At 45.2% G+C, this 17,629-nt stretch overlaps 1 protein-coding gene across 4 annotated transcripts in view; it reads left to right on the forward strand.

Annotated features, from left to right (window-relative positions):
- The first annotated feature begins 2,388 nt into the window (after positions 1–2,388).
- The window catches only part of SRGAP3 (SLIT-ROBO Rho GTPase activating protein 3), a 287,471-nt gene continuing 272,230 nt past the window's right edge, over positions 2,389–17,629 (forward strand). For all 4 annotated transcript variants that reach the window (XM_006152033.3, XM_006152034.3, XM_006152035.3 and 1 more), the window contains exon 1: positions 2,389–3,145. In XM_006152033.3, the coding sequence (XP_006152095.1) occupies positions 3,079–3,145 (67 nt within the window). In that variant the 5' untranslated portion in view covers positions 2,389–3,078. The remainder of the gene's footprint in view (positions 3,146–17,629) is intronic.

Genomic DNA, 17,629 nt, shown 5'->3' on the forward strand with positions numbered 1-17,629 from the left:
ACTTGGCTTCAGTTTTGTTTGCCTTTCTGTGACATTTCTGTGGCTCAGTGCCCTGGACGTGGGTCTCCCAGAAATATTTGTGGATTGGGACCAGCAGGTGGCGTAACGATTACATTGCTGGCCTCCCATGTAGTTGACTGCAATGCGAGTCTTGGACCTGGCGGCTAGAAACTCACACCAGGTGCATGTGAGTGCATGCCCAAAATCTCAAGAGGAGAGAACAGAGGAGAAAGGATTGTGTTGTGGCCATCCCCGTGTATGTGTGTGTGTGTGTGTGTGTGTGTGTGTGTGTGTGTGTGTGACTTCTTGCTTTGCTTCTCTGGTGAGTGTACTTACCTTATAGGAAAAATCTCTTAAAAAAAAAAAAAAAGACACATGTGGATTTTACATTTAATCATGGTGAAAACAGTTGACGTTCCCTGAATGTCGGCCACCAGTGGGCATGAAACAGGGTAAGTCACGTGCTTAAGTTCCCATGAGCTCAAGGCTCGTGGCAGAGCCAGAAAGAACCCAGTTTGTCTCATTCCATGACATAAGGTATTAACTCTCATTTTATTTCAGAATCTGGACTTGAGGCAGGGATGCTACGCTCTGAGCGTATCTTTCTCAGATAACATCGGTAGTTTTCACTGTTTTGAACTAGTAAGAAGGCAGAGGGCCTGGGCATGGGAAGGGTGAAACAGGAGGGCTATGGCGAAGGCTGTGGGCTGGTAGCATCTACTTAGGCACTCTGTGACCTCTTGCCTCTGGGCATGAGACCACAATAAGCCCCATGATTCACCAGTTGGACTTCTTCCTGTGCTTGCTTCTAGCAGATCCTGTGCTTTCCTACTTGTGGGCCTTAGTGCCCACAAGTTCACACCATAGGATTACCTCACCATACCCACCTGGTGACACCCATTGTCAATGCCACTTCCTCTAGGAAGCCACCATGAACTGGCGTGGATAACCTGGTCATTTCTGAACCCAAACCAAACTGTATTTTATACACTCAGATAAAGGCAAATGGAAGACTATGTCTATTTGGGGAAATTTGTGACAATGTTTCTTAAGGGACAATACATGTATATATGTGAAATGCCAGTGGTCAGCGACCCTTTAGTGGTTAATTCCATTTTTACAGAGCAAGTCATATTCTATAATAAGTACATGTGATTATCACTTTGACCTTCCTCATAGCATGTGGCAGGCAGTCTTGAAGCATTCATACCATAGGTAGAAAGAATCTGGTGTCAGACAGCCTGGGTTGCAGTGCAGGTGACCTTGGGTGAGTCACTTCTCACAGCGGAGCCTTCTCTCCTTCATGTGTTAAAGAGGGATACTCACACCTATGTTAGCCTGCTGGGGGATACAATGAGGTGATAGTTATTGCTACTGTTTATGGAGTACTTACTGTGTGCCAGGCACTCTGCTAAGCTTAGCTTTATAGATCCTCCCAAGAGCTCCTTCTTACTTCTGATGTCTCCTCCTTTGTAATATATTTTTTTTAATCCAAAATACTATCTTCTAACACTTGATATAATTTATTCATTATGTCTATTTTTTGCCTTTCCATCCTAGGGCCTCTAGCCTTATACAAGTTCAGGGAACACCATTCATGACGTGTTCTGCCCCAGGGGTGCTGATTTCCAGGACTATTCATGGGAACAGCGGTGACTCCTGGAGTTCTGCAAAGTGGGGGCCCCGGAGCTCCAGGAAGACAGGGCTTTATGTGTATGTGTGCCTATTTTGATCATTGTTGTAATCTCTGCCCCAGAGTAGTGCCTGCTCTATATTAAGCTTCCAATAAATGCTTGTTGAAAGAATGAATGAAAGAGCCCCCAGTCAGCCCATTTTACTGGTGAAGACGCTCAGGCTCAACGCATTATGAGTTTGCCCAAAGTCCCATCAGTCTGTGACCCAGCTGTCGTTTGCACTGTGCTCGCTCTCAACAGCTTTACTAAGCTGCACGTCTGAAAGGACCAGCATTATCCCTGCTACCAAGTAAATTGCTGGACAAATGTTAATACCCTTTCCTACATGGGTCAGGCCCTCTGCTAGATTCTCCGGGCTGAGTGACAAACTGTCATATGGTTGTTGGTTTGAGAGACTGAATTGAATTGCATAGTGTAAAATAAAAAGGGCGCTTTAGTTTGGTGAGAAAATTCCCCAACCCAGCTGCTAATGCTTGGAGTTTGCAAGAAGCTCTCAGGCCTTCCCAGCCCGATTCTTTTTCCTGCTGCCTTCCCTTTTGTCAACATTTCTTCCCTTTTTTTGCTTGCAGTGAGTTCTGCTCTCCTGTAGGCTACAATGTGTCAGTTGTTATAAAATCCGGGAGGCGGAGTCTAGTGACGAGGGCGGTTGGGGAGAGCTCAGCCAGCCCTGCAAGGCGAGCAGTCCAGCCCTGCTTTCACCGGAGCTTAAGCATTGCAGCAGGAAAACTTCCATCTCACACTCCTGGCTTTGATCCTCACTGGACATCAGACTAGAGGTGCCTAAGGGAGGGAGGATGCGAGATGACTGGCCCTTTGGCAACCTGACCACCTCCTTCTCAGAGCCTTGGAAAGCGAGCCGGGATTTGGCTGCAGGACCAGGGAGGCGCCGCGCCTCTCGTGGATGTGTGTGTGTGAGTGAGCAGGCGAGTGTGTGTGCGTGTGAGTGAGGGTGTGTGTGTGTGTGAGTGTGGATGCATGTGTGCACGTCACGACTGTGAGCGTGTCTGGATGAATGTGTGTGTGCACATGTGAGTGTGTTTGTGTGTATGTGTGTGACTGCTTCTGGCTGTTTTTTTTTTTTTTTGGAGGAAAAGAATCTTGAAAATCTGGGGCAGGTTATTAAGCTCCTTAGGGTGATTCTTCTTTTGCAAGAGGAGCTGACCAGAGCAAGCTACTAGAGCCATTTCTCTGCCAGTAAAGAGAATTTTCCTCCCTGAAGGAGAAGGATTTTTTTCCCCCTGGCTCTGAAGCCGAGTAGAAGAGATTAGCCCCTAAACCTGTGAAATCGACCAGAGCCGTGTGATTACCAGGGCTTGTGAGAGGACTGGGAAGAAAAGAAGAAATAAATCAAACAGACTGTCAGTTCCTTCGGCCACGTCGGAAGATGTCATCTCAAACTAAGTTCAAGAAAGACAAAGAGATCATTGCTGAATATGAAGCCCAAATAAAAGGTGAGATGTGGGCATGGAGAGTTTTCCTTCTACCCTTCCCTTTTTCTCTTGCTCTGGCATTTTTTTTTTTTCCTTTTCCTCCGTGCCATCATGAAATGTTGTTATGCATCAATAATCTTATTGTGAGGAGGAACAGTGGCAGCTGCACAAGTCCGGACTGGTTTCAGCTGCAGACAGCACTGGGGCTGGGAGTGTGGGTTGTGGAACGGGCAGCGATCTCTGCATTGCAGGTGTGCGAGGAGGATACTACGCCCGACTTTAGGAGTGTCGCGGATACTCCATCATCTCGGCGGTGACATGTCACTCTAAGGCCATGTTGACAGTCACTGCCTCTTCCTTTCCCCGCCATGGTTCAAACCCCTTGATATCGATGTATATTTTTGAAAGGTCTGCTTCCTGCAACCCCCTTCCCTTTTCGGTTTTTGTTGGTGTTGGTTGTTTTGCCACCGCCTCTTTCTCGGGGCTGGAATTCACATGCATGTGCACAGGGAGGCAGCATCCCTGGGCGGCACTTCTTTGTCGGTGTCTCTCCGCTGGCCTGGGTTGCCATGGATTAGCTGTTATGGGGCATATTGATCCAGACTAATGCAGGCATTTAGGCGTAAAGAGGGAGCTCGGTGCAGAAAATGTCTTATCTCGCACTGTGCAGCCCCATCACTCTGTGCGCTAGCTGCGTTGAGGGTCATCGGCTTTCATTCGGGCCAACACCTCAGCGTGCCACTTGGGCCGTAGGCGCTGCCTGGCTTCTGTGGTTCCGAGGAAGTCTGCTGGGAGGTGAGTTGACCTCTGGCTGCTGGTTCCAGCTTTGGAGCTGCTGGATACACGCTGCCTTCAGAAACCTCTCCCTAAAGCCATGCTAGTGAACTAGGAAAAGGGACACAATTGCATAGCTAAATGTGGCAAGCAGAGTCCTCTTTCAGGGTACACTGGGGCTTATCCTCCACCACCTCTCCCCTTACACACACCCTTCCTGGTGAACTAGGTTCAGCCTTGGCAAGGAAAACCTAAAAGCTCTGTCCATTGCACTCACACCGTCTCCAAGGGTGTCGTAAGGGAAGCCTGGGCCCGTGCCTTTTGAAGACTGTCTTTTCTTGGTTGTGGTTCTCCCTGCTGCGACACAGGGTGTGTTGTGGCCTCTCATGGAAAGAGTAAAAGACAACGTGTATCCCCAGCGGATGGCGAGGCCTATCCTTGAGCTCAGTGTGGACTGTTGAGCGAGTTCGCTATCTGAGACTCACGCAACCTGAGGTTGCCACGCCTGCTTGTAGGTGCTGCTGCAGCTAGGGTCTCTGTGACCAGGGAAGTAGGGGTCCTTCCTAGGAGGGTTAGGAAGCCAGAATCACAGCAGCTGTGGATGCTATAGAAGCTGGGGAAACTTTGGGAGGGGATCCACCTCCAAGGGAGGGCTTTGTTTATTTCCCCTGGCTCCCAACAGCATTTTGCCTTGCAGTGCTGGTCGAACCATGCATGCTAATCACCACTGGGTAGACCTGAGGGTGGAAGGAACTGAAATTCTCCCCTTCCCTGATCTCCTCCTCTTTTAGTTTTCAGTTCATGTAGGAAACAGTGGCTTAAAAATTTTCAGCCTTGCTAAAAATTGAGAAAAGTCCTAGATTTAAATTCACCCTAGTGTTCGATAGGAAGGCCTAATTTCGGTCTTTGATTAGACACTTTTTAGGGAGTTTGTGTTTTTGTAAGACTCGTTTGGCTGCCTCTCAGTGAGATTCCTTCGGAAAAAATGCCGCAGTAGAGAAGGGGTGTTGCATTGGGGCAGTTTGGGTTTTTATAAGCATTGTCTAGTAGGAAATGAGCTGAAGGATTTTTGAAGGATTGATACTATGGATTCAGGGAACTTTACTTGAGCATCAATTAAACATGAATTGCCCTGCCTGATGATTTTAGTTTTACTTTTCACTTTTATTTTAACGACTACCCAGCAAATGCCAGGTGACGGATTTCATCAGGAAAATTGTCCAAATGATCTTGTCTCTTCCATACTCTGAATTCCTCTGTATGCTGGTTACAGTTTCCTCTCATTCCTTTAGAGTTGACAACCACTAGATTTAGGTCAGGATACTGCTGTACCCCCAAACCCTCTGAAGCCCTTTCTTCTGAAATTCTACTGGTTAATCGTCATCGTAATTATTGCCGTGTAGACCAGGCTCTAGAGTTTCTACGGCTCACTGGCCAATGTCACTATGCTCGGGCCACGCTATGTACAGAAGGGTTAGTATTAGCTCAGCTTCAGAGATGGGGAAACTGAGGCCCAGTACTGTTAAATAACTCACCTAAGGTTGCAAGGGCGGTTTTCTCCCACGCCTAGTGTTCCCCATTACTTTGTTTGCCTGACGCTGTCCCCTGAAGGATTGATACCAGTAGCAGATGGCAGTTTTGTGGTGGGGACTGGCCGCCTCTTGGTCACATTCCATTGTTTACCCTCGTACTTTTCTCTCGTTGTCTTTGTTGCTGAGTCCTGAAGAACATTTGCCCAATCACCGAAAATAATGCCCAATGGCAATGACCATTCCCCCGGGGTACCATTTGACCCATTTGGTGCAAACGGCCCACCTGGTTAGATAGATTGTTTTTCCTTGTACTCTATGAATTTTGTGATGGGAACTTTGATTTAAAAAAAATGATGCTGAGTTCTTTGTTGATTTACTGTCTTTTATATCTTTTTTTTGAAGAACTTACTGATCTAACAAAGGGGAGAGTTTTACAACTGTATTTTTTCTATTATAAAGTTGCTAGACTCATGTCCCCTCTTGCCTCATCAGATACTTGGAGCCCTTTGACTGTTTACTTGCAAAGCAGTAGTAAACTCTATGCTCGCACATCTCCAGTGACGGGGAACTCACCACCTCCCAAGCCCATGTATTCTGCTTTGGGCAGCTCTGGCTCTTGTAAGCGTTTTTCTGATGTTGTGTTAAATCTGTCTCTCATCTGCCTATTGGTCTATAATTCCTTCCCCTTGGGATTCCATTGAATAAGGCAGATGCTTCCTCCTTGTGACTGTCCCTCGGGTGTTTGGAGCCTCTGATTATAGTCCCTGACTGTGATTATCCCCCTGTCCTTACGTAAGATGGTGCACTGTACCACTCACCGTCTTCACTCTCCTTTGCATCTGCTGCATCCTGGGTTGCAAACTCTACTGTCTTTGGGGGCTCCTCAGATAGAAAAATGAGGGAAGCCAGCCAAGTGAAAAGATGTGTGGCAGCTGGCCTACGCCTCAGTGAGAGTAGAAGAAGGGGTGCTGCTGCTGATGGTAGACCCAAGAGCACACATCCTGTCTACATGGGCAGTCACTGCTTGGGTTCAACCTTGCTGCCGTTTCGGGATGTAGGCCCAGCCATACGCTTCAGTTTTTCAACAGTTGCTGGAATTTGGATGAGAGCTTTATATTTTTTAAAGAGGTTTGGCCAGAGGAGTTCCAAAAGATTATACTATCTGTATCCTACTTCAAGAATGGTGCTGATTTCTAAATGTGATTCTCTAGATGTGGGCATGAAAGAAAACAACTATCTGGGTCAGCAGGTGGTATGGTGGTTAAGGCGGCTGGACTGCGCATGGCTGGCTGCACAGTTTGAGCCCTGGACCTGGCAGCTTGAGAACCATGTCAGCTGTGTGTGTGCACATGCGCACAACTGCAGAAGGAGAAGTGGAGGGGAAAGGATTGCAGCTTGACTATATCCCCTGGTGTGTGTGTGTGTGTGTGTGTGTGTGTGTGTAGGGGTTCTCTCTTTCCTTCTCTCTCTCTTTCTCTGTCTCTAGTGAGTGCACATGCCCTCTTACAAATGAAAGAAAGAAAGAAAGCCTCTATCACTTGCTTTAAGCTGTTGGTAAAACTTCCATTAGACTAGCCCAAAGGTTGAATTAGCCATTTTTGCTGCTCACCCCTTCACTGCTCTGTATATACTATGTTTGCTGTTGGGTCGTTGGAAAAGTCGCAATGTCTTTTTCTATGATCTTCTATGCAAAAATACGATGTGACTTTTCCAACAACCCAATATATTTCTCCAGTCTACTAGGCGAGGAAACTTGTCAGAGAGAAGAAAAGGAGTTCATTATGATTTGTTCTTGGTGACCCTGTGTTATTTCCAAACGGACGTTGCTTCCTGTCTTCTACGCTCATAAGTGTCTCTCTATAAATCTGTTCAAGAACCTTGCCTGAGAGTGACATCACGTCCTCTAGTCTGGAACTGGCAAGCTGTAACTTCTTTCCTTTTTTGAAAATCAGAACAGCCTTTGCCCGTCTCCAGCTCGTTGGCATCTCTCCTATTCCCCACAGCCCCCTCACAGATCACTGACAGTGTTCGCTGATCTTATTTGCAGGCATTTTCAGTATCTTGGACTCTAGTTCATCTTGATGCCAGACATAATGGCCTGCTCTGCATTTATTCAGGTGTCCATTTCCATTTCAACCTCATAAAACATTAAAATAGAAATACAGTGATTGACTTCAGTGTTTTATTATTTATTATTATTATTATTTTTGGAGAGGTTTTTGCTATAGGGCGCGTGCGCTCACCAGAAAGATAGAGAGAGACAGAGAGAAACAGAAAGTGAGACATCACCCCCCGAGGGGGATGGCCACGCTGCAATCCCTTCTCCATTCTCCTCTCGGGATCTTGGGCACACACGCACATGCACCCGGTGTGAGTTTAAGCCACTGGGTCTGGGACTCAAACCATGGTCAACTACATGGGAGTCCAGCGACACAGCCATTACGTCAACTGCTGGTCCCTCAGTGTTTTATTTTTTATTATACAGTTATATTCACTTTAGGCTATCTTAAATTAAAAAAAAATGTTTTCTTCCTTTGATGAGAGAGACAGATACACACTCACACACACACACACACACGCACAGACACACACACAGAGCCTACTATAGGGTCCTGACAGAAAACTACCATATATGTACCTGGCATATTTGGGAGGGAGAGGTCTCCTGACCAGAACCCAAAACATGCCACTACGGTTCGGTCTCTCAGAGCACTGAAGTTTTACTGCTGTGCCACTGACTGGCCAACTCCCCCTTTAAAAAAATTTTTAAATGTTTATTTATTTATTTATTGTTTTTGAGAGGTTTTTGCTACAGGAGACTTGTGCTTGCCAGAAAGACACACACACGCCCGGTGTGAGTTTAAGCCACTGGGCCCGGGACTCGAACCGTGGTCGACTACATGGGAGTCCAGTGACATAGCCTTTATGCCCACTGCTGGTCCCCAACTCCCCCTTTAAAAAAAAGTTTTTTTTCTTCCTTTTTTTCATGGCGGGGGCCTGAGAAAGGCCTCACCACACTGAAATCCTCCCACCCACCTCCCAGGCTTCTACTAGCCAGGATTATAGGCGTGCCTAGGGTGCTCAAATTCACCTGGGATTTGTACCTGGGGCATTTCCATATGGCTCCAGTATCCCACAGATGTACCCTGCTGCCTATGCTGTTGCACCACTGTAGCTGGGCCTCAGGCCATCTTTATTTTAAAAATTAATTATCATTATTATTAAATTTTCTATATATAGAGAGACAGAGAGACAGACAGAGAGAGAGAGAGAAAGTGAGAAAGCAAGTCACCAGATCTTGGACTCGGACTATGGTCAGCCATGTGGGAGTCCAGTGCCACCTGCTGGCCCCAGACCATCTTCTTATTAGCAAAAGTCTAGAATTTGTGGAAAGAAGAGCAGGTTTTGAGGATGATCACAGAAATGTGTATATTTATTCATTCAGTGCATTCATTCAACAACTATTGATTATTCTGTACTTAGTCTTGTGCTGGGGTGCTGTGAAAGATGCAAAGTATAGGATATATTTTTTACTTTCTCTGAGGTTTTTTGGAACATGGTGATAAAATATGAAAAGGAGGGCCAGCTAGTGGTGTGGTAGTGGAGGCAGCTGGATCCCACATGGCCAACTGCATGGTTCAAGTCCTAGGCCCAGCAGCTTGAAAAACACACTGGATGCATGTGCATGCATGCCAAAAATCCTGCAAAGAGAATGGAAAAGAAGGGATGGCAGCATGGCCATCCCCTGGGGGGTGGGGGGTGGGGGATGTTCTCGCAATCTCTCTTTCTCTCTCTCTCTCTCTAGCAAGTGTACATGCTTTACAGCAGATTAAAAAACAAAACAAAATAAAAAATAAGGAAAGGAAACGAAAGCAAAACATAAAAAATTCCAACCAAGTACCAGAAAGAGCTTTAGTAAAAAGAGAATATGCCATACAGCGATTTAGGAATGCTAACTGATTTCATCAGTACTAAATGAGGAATTGAAACTGGGTTGGGGGAACAGTGAGGAGGAGTGGAGGCTGTGGCTAATTGGGGAGTTTATCTAAATCACGGCAACCTCTGTTTAGCTCTAGCCTGTCATTGCCAGGCATGAATGTGAGCCCAGAATGGTTAGATTTTTCATTTTTTAAGAAAACATTTATTTATTTATCTACTTTTTTGTTTTGATTTTCAAGCCGCTAGGTCTGAGATTTGAACTGCTGTAGGCCATGTAGGAATCCAGCACCTTAACAACCATGCCACCTACTGGCCCAGTTTTTTAAGTGTTTGGAGGGAATCTTTTTTTTTTTTAATAATTATTTACTTATTTGATTCTATTTGTTGTTGTTATTTTTTAATTTGATGAGAGAGAGAGAGAGAGAGAGAGAGAGAGAGAGAGAGAGAAAGCAAAGATGCCAGATCCAGGACTCAAACTGTGGTTGGCCATGTGGAAGTTCAACGCCTTTAACAACCATGCCATCTGCTAGCCCCAGATCTGGATTTAAAAAAAAAAAAAGTTTATTTCTCTCATGAAAGAGAGACAGACAGAGAGACAGAGAGACAGAGAGAGAAGGAATAAGTCCCTCTTAATGGGTCTTCTTCTTATTAATTTTTTTGAGAGAGAGAGATTTTTGCTATAGCACATGTGTACTTGCCAGAGAGACAGAGAGAAACAGAGAGACAGAAAGTAAAAAAATCACCCCACCAGGGGGAATGGCCACACTGCAATCCCTTTTCCTCCATTCTCCTCTGAGGATTTTGGGCACGCATGCACATGTGCCCAGTTTGGGTTTCAAGCCACTGGGCCTGGGACTTGAACTGCAGTTGACCACATGGGAGTCAACACTTAAACGAATATGTCACTTGCTGGCCCTACCATTAATAGGTCTTACACCACAATCCTCCTCTCTGCCTTCCCAGCCAGCCAGGATCATGAGCATGTGTGTGTCTGGCGTGTATAAATTGACCTGGGAACTGAACCCTGGTCTTCCATGTGGCCTCCAGCACTGCAGTGTTTGTTACCATTACACTGCCATGGCTGGAATCTGGATTTTTAAACAATATTTCCTGATTTTTAAATGGCAGCTCAAATTTTTAAAATACTATGTTGCTCCAGCTAGCATGTTGGTAGGACAGGCCAGTTTCAGCCCATTAGACTATCAGTTTGTAATTCCTGGCCTCCAAGTTGAAGTTCATAAGAGGCCTTGGTGATGAGGCCTCAGCCAGTTTTCCTATGTCATCTGCAGTCATTTTCTTTGAGAGGTTTGTTCACCTGTAACCACTCTGGAGCAGTGCGGTTTGTTCTCATTCTCCATTCCCACCTCCAGATCTTTCCCCATTTGTGTCTTTGTCTTATGTAGCTGACAGAGGTGTTTTAGGTGTTTCCTAGTCCAACCCTTTTATCTGGAAACTGATACTCAGAGGGGCTATGACTTTTCGATAACTTCTAGACTCTCTCCATGAGGGCAGTAGCCTTATCTGCCTGGTTCTTGCTGTAGCCTCATGCCTGTTTTCTAGCTGGTAATCAATAAATATTACCTAGTTGAATTGCTCTGGTGGGTGGTGGTTACCTGGGGAGGCAGAACTGGCGAGGCGAGGTCAGGAGATGAAGTTAGGCTGCTTCCTGGAACTGAGTTCTTTCCTCCATAGCTGCCAGGAAGGGGATGATGGGATTGCCGTCTTAAAGATACTGAGCTTTATCATGTCTGGCCTAATGTGAACTCAGGAGGCTATAATATGTCCTGGGATTCAGCTGCTGCGACTTCTTTTTGTGTCTCTTCTTGTTTATTCACTTATTAATAGAAAGAGAGAAAGAGAGAAACACACCTTCAATAGGGTCTTTTTTTTTAGAGGTTTTTGCTATAGGGCGCGTGCGCTCGCCAGACAGACAGAGACAGACAGAGAGACAGAAAGCGAGAAATCACCCCCCCGGGGGGATGGCCACGCCGCAATCCCTTCTCCTCCATTCTCCTCTCGGGATCATGGGCACTTACGCACACACGCCCGGCGTGAGTTTTAAGCCACCGGGTCCGGGATGCAAACCGCGGTCGACTACATGGGAGTCCAGCGACATAGCCATTACGCTAACTGCTGGTCCCTTCAATAGGGTCTTTCTTCATGCACCTTCAGCCCCAGCAAGTCCAGATCATGGGATATGTGTATATGCCCAGTGTGTACTCGGAGGCCTCAGGATGTGAACTTGGGACCGTCTCAGTGGATCCAGCATCATGGATCATGTTGGGTTATGACTGTGCCACAGCAGCTGGCCCTGGGCTCCATTTCCCATGGGAATAATTAATTCCTGATCGTTTGTTGGTGTTTATAAAATATCTTGACTGGCCAGGAATGGGACTTTGGCTCTATTCTCTGAATTTGTTTCATCGTTACACTAGTCTGTTTGTGGTAGTGGATGTGTAGAGGCGCAGGCTGAAAAACACAGTTGTGTGCTCAGGTAGGTTTTGGAAATTCTAGGGTCCACAGTGAAATAGGTCCGTTTCCCTCAGGGCTTCTAGGATCCTCCAATGTATTAAGTGTGAATCTCTAAGAAGGGGCTGTGGAATGTTCTCAAACTTACTGGATCTCCTTGATCTTTTTCAGGGGCTATCTCACAAGACTGTTCCTTGGATTACGTTTGGAACATGTCGGGGTGCACAGTCTGTGGGTTATCTGGGTTCTTTCTCTTTTTTGTCTCTTGCCAACTTCCTTATTCTTTAATGCTTTTCTCAGAAAGCAGCGTGAAGAAGGGAAGAGGTAAAATGAATGCGCATCTACTTCAGCTAAGTGATGTCAACGTAGTGCTTGGAGGTCACCTAGGAAAGGTGGGTTTTGACATTTCCAATTACAGAGTGCTCAGCCATTGATTTAAATGTAATTTGGAAACAGCTCAGCCCCAGTCATTATGTGTTGCATGTGTACGTGTGCCTGTCTGTGTGCGTGACAGTAAGTGGGTGTGTGCTGCCGCGGGGGAGTGGTCAGGGTGCTTTGAATGGACCTCGGCTCTGGCCCTGGGACTGTGCTGTCAATGCCAGATGACAATGGTGCAGACGAACAGAGGAGCCTGTGGCCTCTTTCACCTCCAGATGAACAGGTCCCAGCCACAAATCCAGGTGATGAGAAATAGGCTTTGCTTTATTTTCCTGTGAATCAGTTTCCATTTCCCATCTCTGTGTGCTGAGGGATGAGAGAAATAAACCTGAATAAATTGAGGTTTTTCTCTCTCTTCCTCTTCCGTCAGGGTTGTACCAAGGTCCAGGGGAACTTAGGCCGTGCCGAGGCTACTGTGGGCACATCTGTTGTGGTTTATCGTCAATGTACTTTGACAACTCCTGGGATATCCTTCTTCCTATAGGAGGATGTCCCAGTCATGGCCAGTGGTGGTTTGTGCCCTTGATCCTGCTTCGTTCCTTCATGTCCTCTCCATGACTCCTTCTGTGCAATTTGTAGGCACTCAGTAGCCACAAAGAAACTCTCCACTGGGGACCAGCAGTTAGCGTAATGGCTATGTCGCTGGACTCCCATGTAGTCGACTGCGGTTTGAGTCCCGGACCCAGTGGCTTAAACTCACGCCGGGCGCATGTGCATGCGTGCCCAAGATCCCGAGAGGAGAAAGGAGGAGAAGGGATTGCGGCGTGCCCATCCCCCCTGGGGGGTGATTTCTCACTTTCTGTCTCTATGTCTCTCTCTGTCTGTCTGGCGAGCGCATGCGCCCTATAGTGAAAAACATCTCCAAAAAAAAAAAAAAGGGTTGATGGAAAAATGAAATTGAAGTACAAGTTTATTTTGGTGCAAAGATTTTTGAAATTTACGTATAGTTTTATATGTATATATAATATGCATTTTCCATGAAGAAAGGACTGTTGAGTAGAGTTTTGGAGGATTTGGAGGATGAGTAGAAGCTCTTCAGATGGTGAAAGGCAATTCATGAAGAGAGAATAGCATGTGAAAAGGTATGGGGATCAGAAAGGGTTCGGGCACTTGGGAGATGGTGGGAAATTTGATGTGGCTGAAACTAGGATAGGTGGCATGGAGTTGGGAGACAAGGCTGGAAAGGAGAGGAGCTTGAAGTTTCTTTTTACTCAGCAGATCTTATGAGATTTGACCTTGGAAATGGTATGGATTAGAGTCTTATTTGTTTTTTATTATGGTAAAACACACATAACAATAATTGTATCACTTTAACCTCTTTTTTTTTTTTTAATTTGCCCCAGGATATGTGTGCTTATCAGAGACAGAGAGAGAGGGTAAGAAAGCATCCCCATGCCACAAGTCCTTCTCCTCCTTTCTTCCCTCAGGATTTTGGGTACCCATGCCTGGCATGTTTCTTGAGCTGCTGGGCTAGGACTTAACCATATAGCCAGCTAGCTATGTGGAATCCAGCTGCCTTATGGGGTGGCCTAACCACTTTGAGCATATGTATCAGGTCATTGGGAAAATGATGAGGTATTTTTCTGTTTTTCTATGCAAAAATGCGTCGTGACTTTTCAATGACTCTCTCTCTCTCATCTATCTATCTATCTATCTATCTATCTATCTATCTATCTATCTATCTATCTATCTATCTGCATATGTGTATGAATACACCACAGTCCCTTCTTTTCCACTCTCCTTTGGGATTTTGGGCATGTACGCACATATGCCTGACATGATTTTCAAGCCGCCAGGTTTGGGATTTGGACCACAGTTGGTCATGTGGGAGTCCAGCACCTTAACAACCACACCACCTGCTGGCCCCTGTTTCAGCATTACTACTAATGCTGCTATGAACGTGCACATACAGACAGGAGAGCATTATTTTTTATAACTTTTTTTTCTGATTATGGATATTGATTATGGATATTATACATGCTAGTTATTTTAAAAATTTTGAAAATACAGGAGGATGAAAGAATCTAGAAGCTACTACTTGAGGTAACCACTATAAGCATTCAGCATCTTTCTTTCTAGGCTTCACATCGCTATCAAATCTGTTTCATATTTGTATATAGCAAAAGATGAAAACTTTGATGTAGAGTTACAGAAATAAAGCTGATAGGCACATAATCATAGACCCGTAGGCCTAAGGCTTGAAATAGACAGAGTGTGGCCTAAAACTAAATAGTCTACCAAGTAAGAACATTATCAGCATGACCTTACTCCTTCATTTTGATGGTATTTTAGGGAGGGGATTAGTTTGTTCGAAGCCCTTCCTTGTGTTGATTGACTTGTGTTGGCCACTTTTTTTTCCTCAGATCTGTATAAAATTGGGGGTAACTGCCTCACTCATCAAGAACTTCCCCCATCTCCACATCTGTCCTAGCCACTTTCTGCTAGAATTTTCCTCTTTCCAGCCCCTTACAGTCTCACTTCCTTGTGGGTATCAAGGCAGCAGTTCCTATCTTTGGCTGGAAGTAGTAAAAGGAGTCTGGGGGACAGCAGGTGGCATGGTAGTTAAAGTGCTGGACTCCCACATAGCCGACCATGGTTCAAGTCCTGGACCTGGTGGCTTGCTTTCTCTCTTGTTCTGTCTACCTCTGTGTCTCTCTCTGGGGAGTGCCTATATCAAGTTAAAAATAATAATGATAAGTAAAATAAAATATCTTAAAAAAAAAAAAAAAGGAGAGTCTTGTCTAGGGCTCAAGAGTTCATCCTCAGCAGCTGTTCCCTTCCCGGCTGGTCCCTGTTCTATGCCATACCTTTCCTTTCCCCAGGTTACTCTCTGCTGCTTCCCTGGTCGTCAGTGGGATGTGAATTCCCAATCACTTATCTCTCCTGACAGTAGTACCTGCTTCCCTCTTGTTTCTGTTGCTGGTGGATGGTGGAGGTATTTTCAAAGTGCAGCTTATTGCAGATCAGTAAGTTTTCCAGCCATTTGCCAAGAAGGAAGGTCTGAATTCCTGTAGGCGAGTAGAATTCTCACTGAGATGTTTGAGCTCAGCAGGGTGAAACAGCTCCTTAAGGGGACCTTTTATAGCTTATAGTGACTTAAAAGAAATCAGAGAGAGAGGATGAGAGAAAGAGAGAGAGAGAGAGAGAGAGAGAGAGAGAGAGAGAGAGAAAGAAAGATGACATGACAAAGCTCTTACTACTAAATCACCTTAGCCACCTTCAGGGATTCAAAAGAATAGATGTCATTTCCATGACTTAATTTGTAATAAGGAATGGGAACTGGATGACCAACATGGCTGTTCTCTAACTGTGGTCTCAGCAGGGCACTTAATTCTTTAAAAAGTATTTAGATTTTATTCATTTATTTAAAAAAAAATTTAGAGAGATTTTTGTTATATAGGGCACATGCGCTTGCCAGAGAGATGGAGAGAAACAGAAAGACAGAAAGTGAAAAATTACCCCCCAGGGGGGATGGCCATACTGCAATCCCTTCTCCTCCATTCTCCTCTTGGGATCTTGCATATGCACCTGGTGTGAATTTCAAGCCACCGGGTCCAGGACTCAAACCATGACTGACTATGTGGGAGTCTGGTGATGTTACCATTACACCACCTGCTGGTCCCTCAGCAAGACACTTTTAAGCAGAGTCAATGAGCAATGATATTTTTACTTTGCTCAGTGGCCTCTTCAGACAGGATGTTTGATTCTCCCAAAGGTCTATCACTTTGGGGAAACTGAGGCAGAACAACAGCCACTGCCTGGCTTCTGACATCTGATGATTGATTACTCCTTGACCTCTTACCCTGACCATCTGGACTCCTGATCTTTTACCTGGTTGTGGTCTTTTGAGTTTATTTGTCCTTTGACCCTCAGCTAATCTAGGGTTCAGTTCCGGGCCCAGTCCCCCTGGTGTAGGCCCCACCCTGAGTACCTCTGTCTTGCTGGATCTCGTACTTGACATAATATCACCTTTGAAACTCTGTTCCCAAACAGTAGAGGCCCCACTGCTCTCTGCCCGAAACACACAGTTGTGTTATGGGGACATGCTGAGAATGTGGTAGGCCAGTTCTCTTAGATCTGCTTTAATAAATACTTTTTGAGCTCCTATTATGTTCCCTGCCCTCATAGACTTTATAAATTCTGTGAGGAAGAAAAGCTGTAACTTGTTATTACCAGTGTGTTGAGGTTACATTGAGGGTTGTTGCAGAGTACATGGGGTAGGCTGTAGCAAATTGATCTAAATAATTAAAAATGCTGTTGGTGATTTTCTGATATTGATTTGTAAAACTGAGTCACACGCGCTAAGCTTTTTACACCATCATTATTTCCTAAGCTCTTTCGGATCTAGACAGAACCATTTAGAGAAGTCATCAAAATATTTAAAGAGTCAGGAAGATCAGTGTTTCTAAGAGAAACACACAACTCCAAGTGCAAAGATAATAATGGTTGCAGAAGAGGAATTTTATAATAGCTATACTCAGGATAGTAAATATAATCATGGGATAAGTGCTTTTAAGGGGAATTAAAAGCCAGGGATCAGCCAAAGAGTATTGAAATCCACCTGGGTTGGGTAGAATTAAGCTAAAGTCATACAAGTAGATGAGCCAAAAAAGTGAAATGTGGGAGGCAGCCGTGATGTGGGTGACTGTGCCCTGGATGGCATTACAGAGACCCAGGGTGAATCATAGCTCATGGCCAATCAGCTGGATGACCTCAGATGATCAGTCACTTAGCTGTTCTGAGCACCGTTTTTCTCAGTGGAAAGAGGTGCAACAATAATCCCTTGTGTGTGTGTGTGCACATGTGTGCACATGTTGGATGAATTGAAACAACACATGCCAGAATTTCTAGCACTGTGCTTGACACCCAGTAGCTTTCATTCAACAATGAAAATGTTGGCTAAGCCAGTAAGTGGGGCACTGTCATTCAAAGTCCTGGACGGTGAGCCTGGGCTTGCAGGTGTAGCCATTTGAAAGTGCATCCTTTTGAGAGAGCAAGACAAAGCAGTACTAAAAAATGTTAGAAGTGGAGTTGCCAGCCTAAGTAATTGGGAAAAGAAAGTTCTAGTAAGTCGCGACAGGCATGTCGCTTTACCTGCTGTAGTGTTTCTTCCATTGTGATTCCTAGACCACCTGCGTCAGAGTCACTTGGGAGAAGCTCGTAACAAGCTCAGATTCTATGATCTGGCCTCAGATCTGTTGAATCCAGAACCCCTGAACGTAATGAACTCAACAACTTGACTGTGTATCTCTCTTTTTTTTTTTTCCTTCTTTTTTGTGAGAGTTTTTTTTTTTTTTTTTTTTTTTTTTTTTTTTTTTTTTATGGGGCGCGGTTCCCCCCCGCACAGGACCAG

Source organism: Tupaia chinensis, unplaced genomic scaffold, assembly GCF_000334495.1.
Source record: "Tupaia chinensis unplaced genomic scaffold, TupChi_1.0 Scaffold000333_1, whole genome shotgun sequence".
Classification (NCBI taxonomy): domain Eukaryota; kingdom Metazoa; phylum Chordata; class Mammalia; order Scandentia; family Tupaiidae; genus Tupaia; species Tupaia belangeri.